The sequence below is a fragment of the Coturnix japonica genome, chromosome 2 (genome assembly GCF_001577835.2).
Source record: "Coturnix japonica isolate 7356 chromosome 2, Coturnix japonica 2.1, whole genome shotgun sequence".
NCBI lineage: Eukaryota > Metazoa > Chordata > Aves > Galliformes > Phasianidae > Coturnix > Coturnix japonica.
Window position 1 is genome coordinate 39592276 of NC_029517.1, and position 13309 is coordinate 39605584.

The 13309-nt window shown below is 48.1% G+C and overlaps 1 protein-coding gene across 1 annotated transcript; it reads right to left on the reverse strand.

Annotated features, from left to right (window-relative positions):
- Positions 1-1964: 1964 nt before the first annotated feature.
- Positions 1965-13219, reverse strand: CLEC3B (C-type lectin domain family 3 member B). The gene is made up of 3 exons (XM_015854149.2): positions 7021-13219; positions 4194-4292; positions 1965-3724 (listed from the first exon to the last, which is right to left on the reverse strand). Exons 1-3 carry the CDS (start codon positions 7124-7126, stop codon positions 3324-3326), a joined length of 606 nt encoding a protein of 201 aa, XP_015709635.1. The 5' UTR covers positions 7127-13219; the 3' UTR covers positions 1965-3323.
- Positions 13220-13309: the final 90 nt, after the last annotated feature.

Below are 13309 nucleotides of genomic sequence, written 5' to 3' on the forward strand. Positions count from 1 at the left end.
ACAAGTATTCTTGCAGAGAAAACAGGGAGGGATAATTTTGCAAGTTAGCATGTAAATATTCAGTGAGTTTCTAGAAAGCCTTCTTTGCTGTTGGATGGATCTGTGTGTATTGACTGCTCGCTTGTTTTGTTTGTTTTGAAGCAAATTTAATCCACGTAGAAACTGAGGTTTAAAATCCTCACTACTTCTGAAGACTCAAAATGGATGAATTATTTGGAGACCTGCTCATGGAAGGCAGATTGGACAGGGACTGGCCAGTCCTTATTTCTCCCTTCAAACCAGCCACTCTATGAATGTATGTAGAAGTACCACTGTTTGCCATGAGGTTTTAATAATCCTGATATATCGAAACACCCAATAATTGCTCTATTTTAAGCACATTTGTGGATTACTTGATTCCCTTTGGAACAGAGAAATTATAGTGCAGGAAAGCGACCCATCCTGGATGACACCTGCTTCAAGTTCATCGTTGCAGACACTTTTTATTTAAAACTTTTTGTATTGTTTGTTGGTTTGTTGTTTTATTTTTCATTTAAAAAGAAGCAAATTAATGGCAAATCAAACTCCTGTGCATTCTCGGTAGGTTCTCATGGCACTAACATGAGTTGAAGGATCAGGTACAGCTTCAGCTTGGAAGGAAATGATGGGTTTCTATGCTGATGTTTTCCACAACCACCTGTGGGCAATCAGTCTTCTGTGACCTGTGCTGTTGCTGTTGCTCTGCCTTCTTGAAAGCACATACAGTTCCTAGGCTGTGTAGAAAGCTGTCAGTCAGCCACTGTTGGTACATGGCACCCCACCCACATAGCTCCTTCCAAGTCCTCATTTTTCAAGTGAGACAGTTGTTTCACCATGTTTTTAATGGATGCTATTTCTGGACCATTTCCTAAAAGATGGCTGTTTTAAGACATACTTGAGTGTTTGGCTTTCTGTTCTGACATATTATAGAACGAAGTACAGGAGCCAGTTTCCTTGTGTGTGTTCTGTACCAGTTGGTGCACATGCAAGTGGAGAAGTTGGAGGAGATGTGGGGGAGACCTTATTGCACCCTTCAACTGCCTGAAAGGAGGTTGTGGCAAGGTGGGGTCAGATTCTTCTCCCATGTAAAAGCGATAGGGCATGAGGGGATGGCCTCAAGCTGCGCCAGGGGAGGTTCTGGTTGGATATTAGGAAGAATTTCTTCTCAGAAAGAGCAGAGCACTCTGTGCACCTGCAACTTCCCCAAAGCCCAGCATTGCCAGGACCTGTGGCTTTCACACTCTGCCTTGTTCCTGGGCTGCTACAGAAGGCTTCTCTTTATTTCTCTGACTGCGTATTTGCATTTTAAGACCTTGCAGTTTAGGAGCAATCAAGATCAAAGCCAGCAAAGCTTTGGGCTTTGCTACTTTGCCTTCATACATATCAGAAATGGAGAGATCATCTGCCTAGGGACCCAGAGAGTATGCATGGAGATGAGCTGGCTCATAGGATGCTGCCTTGGCCTGCTGGCAAGCTCTGCCTTCCACAGCTCTGTGTGGTCTTTGAGAGACACTGAAGGGAAAGAGGAGGAGGGAGAAAATCTCACCATATCAGTGGAGGGGGGGGGGGGGGGAGATGCTTAGTGCTGCCACAGCTCTGCTGGGTACGGAGTAGGTAGGCAGGTGGGGAAGGGCCACCTCCCCAGCACTGCCACTGCTGCCAGGCTTGGGCAAGGGAAGGACCCTTCTGGTCTGACTCCTGTTTTCCACTAAAAATTCCCAGCTTCAAGAGGAGGGAGGAAATGTTATTTTCCTGTAAAAGGATTCCCTGCCTCTGACTGGGATGACAGAGGAGGGACAATCCTACAAATGAGGTCACGGAACAGTGGACTCTTGCTTCCTGCTTTTGCCCTCTGCCTCCCATGTCCCCTACCCTCAGACAGGTCTTTGGAGCTGTTCTGAAGAGAAAGGAGAATGAAGCAGTTCGACCACAATGACTCAACTCCATTCCTTCAGCAAGCTAAATATATATTTATTTCGTATTCATCTGAACAGCAGAAAGTTTGGCAATAATGACAGCCTGGGAAGTATGCACTGTGTGTGTGTGTGTGTTTTGACCCCTCCAGCTTGGCTCTCCCACATGACATTCTGGATCCCCACCACCATGCTGGTTTTAGGCAAAGCAGCAAATGGAAACACTTCTCCTGAGGGCTCCCCATGAACATACGATTCCTGTCAGGCTGCCCTCTGCCTGGCCTTGCTAGGGATGTGTAACCCAAAGAACTGGGCCAGCACCAAGCACTGGGTGTCAAAGAGCCTCAGGTGTGCTTTGGCCAGCAGTCAGCAAATCAGAGTTGGCAAGGCTGATTGCCTTCCCATCATTCCAATTTATATTTCAGTTTTTTCAACCCTTTTCTCAGCAGAAATTTACCAAGGTCAGGTCTTCAGTTTGACTAGCACGTGGTATTCAGCACGTTTGTGTTTGCAGAGGACTGGGCCTTGACCAACAAAGACTGGAGTAATTCATTGCTAATATAGGCCCTAAAGAACTTCCTCCTTGTTGGGGTTTGTCTTTGATAGCTAGTTGTCTTCTACAGGGCAGCTTATTACCAGCTAGCATTGCAGGGTTTTTGTTTACCTAATGCCTTCATCTTCTGCTCCCAAGAATATATTTTATATATTGCTGCAAGTAATCATTGCTTCCTGCATGGTGCAGGAGGATAAATAAAACTTATGGCAGGAATTTTGAAAGATCTGATGCTGGGACTATCTCCCTCACTGAGATAAGTGAGGTACTTCCTTCTGACTGATGAGAAAAGGATCAAAAAAAAAGGAGGAATGCATGTGGGAAAGACACCTTTCCTCTCAGCACGACAGCCCCTTGATACTAGGCCAACAGTTCCAACAGTGCTTGGGTACAAGGCCAACAGTTCTGAGCACAAAGCAGAAATAACACGCTTTGCTCTCTGAGACAGGATCCCGATCCCTGTGCCAGGGCCTGCAGGGGAGCGAGGCCGGAGGAGAAGGCACAGACTGGCATTGCCGGTGTCCCAGCAAGATTCAGAAAGGTGGCGGTGGAGGCTGCAGAGTAACAGCCCAGGCAGCCCACATGGCTGTTGATGAGGCTGGGCTGTTGCACCAGGTCTTCATCGAAACCACCTAATCAGTTCCCCGTGTACAAAAATATATCTATACATCATGCCATAGGGAGAGGGATGCAAATGGGGCTGGATGCAGCCGAGTGAAAGGCAGCGCAGCTCTGACCTGATACCAGGCCATGGGGCTGCCCCAGTCACAGCGCTACGTGGAGGTGCATGTGGGTGTGTGGGTGTGCACATAGCCATCCTATAGCTCTGCAGAACCCCGCTACACGATCATGAACTGGCAGACGTAGGGCAGCTGCTCCTTGCACCGCTTGTCAAACCATTTGCCCACCGCCACCCCTGACAAGGCTGCGCAGTTTTCCAGCTTGCCGCCATCGGGCTGGGTGGTGATCTCGGTCTCCCAGTTCTTGTAGCGGATGGGGCCACCCGTCATGTCAACCCACTTGCCCTCAGCTGCCATGTCATTGAGGCCCAGCCAGATCTCTGCCTCGTTCCCGATGCTCTTGCGCATGTAGTCGTAAAGCGCGTCGTTCTCCTCTCCACCCTGCGGCGTGCCCAGTGTGCCTCCCTGCGAGATGCAGTGCTCGCTGGCTTCGTGATATGTCTTGCTCTCAGAGAACGCCAGGAAGCACTTCAGGTGAATTTTGGTGCCTTTCAGGCAGACTGAGAGGTTGCCACGTGAATAGAACAGAGAGACAACAAGGCAGGTAAGGGATTAGGTAAGCAGCTCCCCAGGCTTCGGATGAAAGCCTGAGGCAAAGAATAAAGCTCATTTGACTGAAGTTGAGATAATCTATCGCCTGTCTTGCTGATTCCTGACGGAAAATGAACATCTGGCTTAGTGTCATAGGAATATCAATAGCTTTGCAAATGGGAAGCTCTAAGGCATAAAGAAGGGGGCCATATGCTGCACAATGCTTGTCATTAACTGCTTGAGGCTTTTCCTGTGCCCAGAGAAACTGCAGAGAGACCACGCTTTGCTTTGATCCCCTTGTTCGCTCCATGTGATGGATACATCATCATGGCATGCTTGGGTATCCCCTTGTCAGCATCATGTGGAACAATGGTAACTGCTTTAAAAGCACCTCCTCTCTCTAAGCAAAAGCTATGCCTTCTTCAAGGCGTCCTTTACCTGTCTGAAGTGCTTGCTTCTCCTTCAGTAGAGCAACCTCCTGAGAGATGTTGTCAATCATGGCCTTCAGGTCTTCAATCATTTTGAGGCTCACACCATCTGTTGGAGAAATCCAGAGAGAGCATAAACATACACCACAGCCCCAAAGGAGGCAGCTGGAACTGTTCCTATCATCGAGAGTCCCCAATTCCCTGCCCAAAGAGAAAGACAAAAAAGATTCCCACAGTATGAATCCTATTCCCAATGTCTGTACCCTAGTACATCTATCAGACTAGCCTGATTGCACCATCAGCCCAAGTCCCTCAGGCTGGGTTTTGGGGCATTGCTCTCCTCACTTGTTAACCACCAACTGCTGAACTCTTACCACTTCTCAGTTCACCCACAAAGTGGCAAGAGAGGCTTTCTTTGGGGTCAAGGAGCTGGGGAGCTGTGCTGTCAAATGAGGCAAGAGGGGAAGGAACTTGGGCGCTCACCAAAACCAACAACCTGAAGATTACATGTGTCATGAACACGAAAGCACAGGCAAACCAGAAGAGCCTTAAGCTGCTTTGCTCCTTGCTCAATTAACTTTAATGGATTCAGTTGCAATTCAGGCTCTGGCTATTATTTTGGCGCCTTGATGAAAATACTTTGTGGGAAAAGGCTAATTAGCACAGTTAGAAAACGCAGCTAGAAAAGCCTCTTTTCTAGCAGAATAAATGTCGCTCAGGTTTAAGTAACATCCAAAGGCCGTGGTGAGGCACTCTCAGTGAGTCTTGCCAGGGCAGCTCCATATGTTGCTCCATTTGGGAGCAAGAGTAGTATTTGTCTGTGCACCCTTATTTCCTGAAGGCTTATCTCTGTAAACTACTACCTGTCTGCTACTACTGTTGCTGTTGGCTTTGGGTCTGCTGAAGCCAGCAGTGTACCAGTGATGTACCTGGGAGCCAGAGTGAGCCCTGGGGTGGCCACCCCTGAGCAGGAAGGCTGAGGACAGGGACAAGAAGAGAAGGGAACTGCAGAAAGATCTGGGTTCTTGATGCTCTGGTTAAGAAAATTTCACAAGCAATGTGTTTGAGGCTGCAAATGACGGCTCAGGGCTGATTTTACTTGTTGCAATGGCATGTTGCATAAGCTGTGCCTCAGCCCAGCATGTTCCTGGAGCACAGGAGGGGACAGGGAACCTCTGCATGGGGTTTGTGTTGCTGGAAATGTCTGCAGGCACTTTCTGAGGTCTCTTCCTTACTGACACTGAGGCTCCAAGATCACAAGGGAATTGGGTCAGAGTCAGAAGCAGTGCCCATTATCAGTCTCTAGATGCTGATTTGCAAGTATCTGCATCTGGACTCCAAATACCTTAAAAATATGTGTAGGAGCTACACAGATGTGCTCCCTCCGTGCCCCCATGGACTCTGCCTGGCTGTAAACAGGGGAAGCCCCCAATGCCAGGAGTCCCCAGCCTGGACCCTCTCCCAGTGGCATCAACCCTGCAGCTGTGGCCACCCCACAAGAAAACCCTGCCACCCCCACCCCACCAGTGTTCAGAGAGGATTTGTTGGAGTGCTGCAGCTGGAGCAATTACCGGGAGCAATTTGAGAGGGGAATAAAACAACAGGCAAAGTGAATGTGTTATTTCAGCGTTTTTGAAATGGTAGTTTTGGGTTGGTTGTGTTTTTTTTCCTTAGTGAAACTGCATCGCTTTTGCTCTGAAGGAGATCCAAATGTAAGCAATAATTACATCATGAAGAAAGAAAAGAAATAGAGCAAAGAAAAGAGAAAAAAAGAGCTGAAAAGGCTTGGCTCAAAGCATAGATTTCTTTTCCTCTGTTTGTGGCTTGGCCGCACAGATTAAGAAATACAAACCCAACAAAATGCCCCAACTCTCCCATGACTTTGCCCTGTTCAAATCACCCCAGTGAAGGGCAGAGGGACTGGGAGGGAGTTGCTGTGGCCTTCACTCCCTCCAATTGGCCACCAAATGGGACAGGAGCAAGGATGGGGGACAGGAGGGTGCCATCCCATCCTTAGCATGAGTGGCCTTGGAGGTGGCAAGGGATGAAGAGAAGCCCCAGGAGATGAGTCAGAGAGAGAAAAAGATAAGCTCTCCTTAAGAAATGAGATTCCCTCCTGCTACATCCTAGAAGTGCAATGCATATAAACACCCTGCATCAGTCTAAGGTGGTGTTTTTGCTATACGACACAGGCAGAAACCTCTGCTGTGGACTAAGCGGATCTGAACCGATTTCATAGAGAGATCCGCTGGGAGAAAATGACAAAGTTTCTCAAGGATGGGATCTGACAAAAATAGCTGCTGGGAGAGCTCGGCCAAGCAAATTCCTGGGATGCTTCCTTCCCACTCTCGTTTGCTCCAAAGAGCAAAGTGCCTTCGAAGCAGCTCACTGCTCGTTCTGTACTCTGGGTGTCTGCTCTGGGCTGTGGAGCGGAGGTATGAGGAGGGAAGCACTTGAAAACGATGAGCCATGCTGTTTGTAACAGGTGATGTTCTGCTCTGCCACAGCTGCCACTTAACTTCTGGAACATGAATGAGCAGAGGTAGAGTCCGGAGGAAGGGAGATTGTAGCAGAAGGGGAAGTTTGCAGAGAGCCTTTGGGAGGACACAGAAAACACGGTGCCCTCTGACCCTCAGGCTGTACCACTGCATGCACTCAGTGCAGCAACCTGCCCAAGCCACTTCTCTATCCTTTCTAAGTTACGAAAGCATCCCTACAGGCGCTAGAAGTAAAAGAGACTTCCTTCAGTTTTTAAAAGGTAAAAGCTCCATGAGAGCACCCCTAATTCTGCCGATTGCCCCCCACGCCATGCAGGATCCCTCAGGTTCAGCCCTTACCTTTCTTGGAGGCAGCCGGCTTCTGCCTGCCCTTGCCATTCTGCTGGACTGAGACGTGTGCAAGGGAGATGAGACAGAGCAGCAGGCAGGCTCCCCGCAGTGCCATAGCGAGCACTGAGCTGAGCAGGACTGACTGTGCTCGGCCCAACACTCCGGCTTTAATCAGCAGCGTCTGGCCAAGGAGCTGGCCCCGGGATGCTCACAGCTTCCAGCGGCCGCAGGGAGGGCCCAAGCGGCTCCAGCCAATGCTGAGAGCAGCCCAGCCAGCTTTCGTCGCTTGTTTTTGTTAAAAAGTAATAAAAAAAAACCACACACACACAAAACCCCACGAGCCTAATGAGAGGCAATTCAGCTGAACCTAAGGGAATGGTTGGGAATGGAGTTGGAACGATTCCCTATGACTCTCAGCACAGCGCCAGGAGATTGATCTCAAGTTTCAGTGATGACAGTGGCACACAAAACCCCCAACTTTTCTCCCTTCATTTAACTCAGAATCTGTGGCATCAGTGCTTGTTCTCCTTGGGGTTAAACCAACCCAGCTTTCCCTGCATGCCAAGCCAGGTGGCAGAGGCTGGCAATGGTGCAGGACAGGGAGGTTCTGGCCTTGGGCAGTGCCCTTGTGGGTGTTTTCCACTGCTTCTCCTTGTGCCCATGGGGCTGGGGACAGCTCTGGGTGTTCATGCTCAGTATTGACTCCCTTGCCAACAAGGGGAAAGCTGCTCTGGAAGCAAGTTGAGCACTCAGGCATCTTCCCCATGGCCACTCACAGAATCTGGGTCTGCTCAGCATGGGGAACCTTAAGGCTTATAAATTGCCCTGAGCGGTGAAATAGGGTAAGTATGTCTTGAGGTGTTGGGAACGTGTGCCACAAAGATGTTTTGCCCTCACAGAGTCTCATGGTGACTTCACGGCAGCTCTGTGGCCTAAGCCCAAATCACTGCTGTGTTTTTGGGGAGCTGCAGATGCTCTGGAGCTGCATCACAGGGGGTGAGTCCTTCCTGTGGAAGGAACGGGAATCTCCCAGCAAGTGGAATGAATTCACCTATGGAGAGAAGAAGGACAAAGTGCTTTGCACAGCTATCATTAACTGAAGTCTGATCTGAGAAGAAACAAAAGCAAGATGCTGCCCAGCACACTGGGAACCACTAGAGTTGCACGAGCATAAATGATCTGAGATAAAAAGGGGTATGTGTGGAAAAAGACCTGCTGTTGATTTTGTTTGGCTGCAGCTGTGTCACACTGCCCAGCTCCTGTGCTGAGCAGGCAAAGCCCTCGCTCCTACCTGAACAGGGCTCAGCAGCAGTCCAAACTTCAAAGCCAAGGAAATGGGTTTGATCTTCACTCCATTACCGCAAACACATATACACAATCCCACTCAGACTCAAGCAAGAGAGCAAATATTTGAGGGGATTTATCACCCTCCTTTTTGGCCTCTCCCAAAGGAGGATGGAGCCTCAGAGGTGCCAAAGATCTTCACACCCACGTGTGTTCCCTTCCCTTGACACTCGAGCAGCATCTCCCCATCCAAAAAGGCTTTTGGTTAGCTCAGCACCTCCTGGTTTTCCTTGGCTGCAGATTTGCTCTCCTGTCATCTCTCCGATTCATGTTGTGCCACACAGGGTAAAAATTGAAACACTCTCTGTGAAACACAACACCTGATTCCTGCCCACAGAATTTGGATGGCTGTGCTTCCCAAAGAAAAAGGCTTTTGGCCAGCACCATCTCAACATGTGGTTTGCAGCAAACAGGTCCCTCCTGCAGCAGCCAGCAGGAACCAGGTTTTTACCTGGGGTGGGACTTCTTCCACCTGCCACAAACGCCAAATGTCACCTTTCATTTTCTTGTAGGCTCAGCAGCTCTTCTGCTGAGGCCTGAGACTCCCATTAAATAACATCGGCGGCCTTTTGTGTGCTGGCACCTCAGCCAGATAGAGCACTTCTGAGATGGGGGTGAATCGCATATGTTATGTAATAGAGGTGGGTAGAGGTAATCCTCTTCATTACATGAACTGATATAACTGGAAGACGATGAGGTTTCAGCTCCTGGAATCTTTCCCCTTCAAGGCTGGAAGCTGAATGTGAAGCAGCAAGGAGAGCCACAGCTGGGAGCCTCATTAAGCACAGATAATGAGGAGTGGGATGGGTAGAAGGGAGCAGTAGGTAACTCACAGAAGGGCTAACCAGAGGGAGGAATGCAAGAAGACACCAAGAAATCAATATTATTGCTTGTATTATTTATATATATAACCTGAAATTCAGATTTCAACTTTCCAGTAAAAGTATTTTACTCTCTTGTTTCAAGATGGGTCTGTGGTCAGACAGACAACAGCTCCTGTTAGCTGTAAGGAGACTGGTTTGAGGTAAAAGGACAGAGCAGAAGAGAGTGTGCTTAGGAAGTCTGCCCAAAGACTGTGGAGGCTTACGTGGCTCTGGGAAACCCAGTAAGTAGGTTGAGATGCTGTATTTGGAGAGGGTTCAGCCAGCAAAACAGTGGCTGGCAGGAGCCCATGGAAGGAAGCTGGATGCTCCTGGCAATGATGCAGACCTGTGATTACGTGCCCGGCTGGGCAAGGAAATGGGCAGCGAGATCAGAGGTGATTTTGATCCAGCTCAGAGGAAAAGAGTGGGCATTGCCAAGTCAAGTAATGCACGAGTGCCACCACACAATGGCTGGAAAGTAGAGGGGTGGACTAGATAACAGCTTTCACACGGTTATTATCGAGATAGGCAATCACTGGCCCTGGCTGCTGAAGTCAATGCTACCAGCCCAAAGGCAGGCTGCAGCATTGCCAAGCCATACTCGCTCCTCACAGGGCAGTGGGAGCACAGAATGGCTGCAACCCCTCTCCTCTGGGAACTGTCCTGCACAGCAGAGATTTGAAAGCATCTTCACACATGGGCCATGCAACAGCTTCAGGAAGGAACAGAAGAGAGAAAATGGTGAGTGGTAAAAATGTATTCTGAGGATGTGGGAGAGCAGAGGAAAATCTCTGGTGTTAGCTACCTTGTGAACTTGTGTTGGCATCGGTCCTGATTTCCGCCAGCATAAACAACATCGGAACAGGTTAAAATGGAAAGAGCTGAATCTATGGATCATTGTTTCAAGAGAAGGAACACGATAATACTTCAGGAAAGGGTGGTTTTCCTAAGGACAATGATGGGGAAAATGAAGGAGTCAGCACTTTGCCAAAACGTTCTCTCCAGTACCAGCACTTGGAAACTGGCCTTGAGCCTAAGGAGGGAGCTTTTCCATACCCTGTACATTCTAGGGGCCAACAGTTCAGAAAGATCTGTGCTAAAGGAGATTCCCAGGCCTTAAACTGAACCCAATTAAACCACTTGAGTTCAAGTGCCAGGAGCTGCTCAGCATCTTCCCATTTCCTTTGGTGTAGGACTCAGCCCCTCTTCTGCTCAGAGCACATAGACTCCATTGGGCGAGGGGGAGACCCACCCGTCTTCACTGCTTTTCTTTCTGCCAATCATTCATAGCCTGAAGTCTGACCAGACAAAGGAAAACTGTAGCCACGTGTCTGAATTGAACGTTAAATCTCTGGGGAAATTCCCAATTGTGTAGGTTTGCTGAGCAGACTGAGAAATCATCTGTCTCACCATCAGCCAAAGTGAAGACATTGCCAAAGTAAAAGTCAGCATTTTGGGACTGGTAAGCAGACAGCCATTCTGCCATCTTACAGGGTGGTTGAGTGTCTTCCCCATCACTGAGCAACTGGTTTGCTTCCATATAGCTGCAGATGCTGAATTAGAGGGTATTAGCATAGTATTAGCAAAGGGGCCTCAGCAGCTCTAATTGTTCCTGTCTAAACCAGGAGATCAAATCTGAGCTCCAAGTGACATGATTCAAGAACCCCAGGGTGCCCGTATTGCTGATCTTAATCAGCAGGATGACAACAGAGATGTTTATAGAGCTTGTAAGAAAACCTTAGCCTTATTAGAGGGTAAAACTGAGGTTGGAACTATCGCTGGGGAGTCATTAACAGCAGCACATCAAATAGTCAAGTGTTGCTTTGCAGGAATGGCAAAAATGCATGTTATGGGATAGCTAGGAATGCAGCTAATTAAAGGAAAAGCAAAAGCACCACACTCCCTATAGAGAGAAGGGCGCAAAAGCACCCAGCTTTCAGTTTGTCCATTTCCTATTTGCAAGTCCATGAAACTCGTGGGAAATGCTGATGGCTGGGAAACCAGGGCACTGTGGCTGAGGTCAGGTCACAGAATCACAGCATATCCTCAGATGGAAGGCACCCATACGGATTACAGAGTCCAGCTCTTGGCTTCACACCCCAAATCTAAACCTTGCTCTCTGCAATCTGTTGCTGATAACAGCCATTTCTGAACCACATTGTGGCCCATGGGCCTGAGTAGTATAAGAGGCATTTCTGTGGGGTTATGGCTATCAAATTGACTTAGGTCCATTAAAGCCTGGCCCTCGGGGACCTGTCCCTATCAAACAGGCCTTTAGGCTGGGATACATAGGGGAGGTAGGGGAAAATACAAGAACAGGCTAACAACGAGGTAAACTGCAGCTCAGTGCTTTTTGGGTAACACAAGCAGAAGCCTAGCAGGACTCCCCAGACTCCCAGTCTCTAGCCTACAACTTTCAGCCTCTCGACACTCCCAGCAGAAGCACTTAATTTCTGGGACAAACACTGAGCTATCCTGCTCCACAGATGTTTCCTTTTAGCTCTACTGGATTCAAGTCAATGAAAACGTGGCAATATCTGCACAGCAACACATGGAACTTTCCACCAGCCCAAATGGGAACAGGAGCAGTCTCAGTTGAAGCCTTTATGAGAAATCTCCAATAATTGCTATTTTTGTTTGGGGTGGAAGGGAGGAGTTGGAGAGCAAAGAAAATAGAAATGGGCAGCATAGTCCTTTGCATGCCTGAGAACCACAGCCTCAGAGATTTCTTGGCAGCTGTTGTATCAACTGGGAGAGCTGCAGGCCCTTTCACCTCTATCTGAGCTTTGTTTATGCATGTGGGCTATGAGTTGGTAGCAGTAAATCTCCAAGGGCAGCTGAGACTGACCATTGGCTGCATAGTACTTTTGGCTGGGCTCATTATTTACATCTCGGGGGTAGAAGCAGCCCCAGGCTGAACTGGGGTCACACTCTACCCCACTGGTTTTCAGCGCCACTAGATGGGAGGTAGGGAGCACATGGGCCAAATAGGATCCCCCAGAGACCTCAGATCACTCTGCCTGCTCACACAGCCACAGAGGATGGAGGGAGGACACACACAGTTGAAGGAGCCTAGATCTCAGGCTATTCTTTTCTCTAGTAAGAAGAGCAGATCCATGGACGGATCAGTTAACCCACCTGAGGTGTGATAGGGTTTCTTTTTACTCCCAGTCTTTGTAATAATTTAACATGAAAAAGACCAGGAGAGGGGCAAGGAAGCATCCTACCTCTACTGGTGAAGCTACAACTATATCCATAGCTCACCTTTGGCAAACACATTCTAGTCAAGAAATTTTCTTTATCTGGTATTAGGAAAATACAACAGGAAACTGAGAAAAAGCTGCTTGACTAAAAAGTAAGGCATTTTGGGATTACTGTTGTAGCTTCTGTCATGCCGTGTTCTAAAGGAACCTTTAACACAGCTGTGTTTATTTATTTTCCCTTCAACCTTAGCTGTGCCCCTTCTCCTTAGCCACCACAAGAGGTTTCACCCAGGCTACTGTATCTGCTGTCAAGAGGAACAGACAGATAAAAGATAAAATATAAAGATATTTAACGAAATACCTTGTTTTAAAACACTGTTTAGCAACTAGTGAGCATGTTGCATTTGTAGTAAAACCTAACTTCTTTTTGTTCAAAGAAATGTAAGATCATTTGAAGGAAGACTTCCATTAAGTACTGTTTTCTTTCTCCTGTTAGTATAAATCATCTGGCTGATGAACAAAGAAGTTCTAAGAGGCCCAAAACCTGGCTTGTGCTGGACCAAGGACACCCCCACAGATGCTGCCAAACTCAACAGCTGGTCTGCAGAAGTGGAAGACACGAGAACAGAATTAAGCGGAACCAACATCAGTCACCCTTGAAAACAGACTTGAGCGCTTCCCGTGCTATCGCATCAATTGTTGTTGGTGTGCATCCAAGGTGCAGACAGTTACCCATATGGAAAGCATCCCCTATTTGCTCATTCACATGTGACTATCGCTTTCTTTCAGCTCAGTAACACTTTAAAAGCCTCTTAGTAGGAAGGAAAGTACTGCAACAAACACATCCTTTCATATATATATATATATATATATATATGAAAGTATATG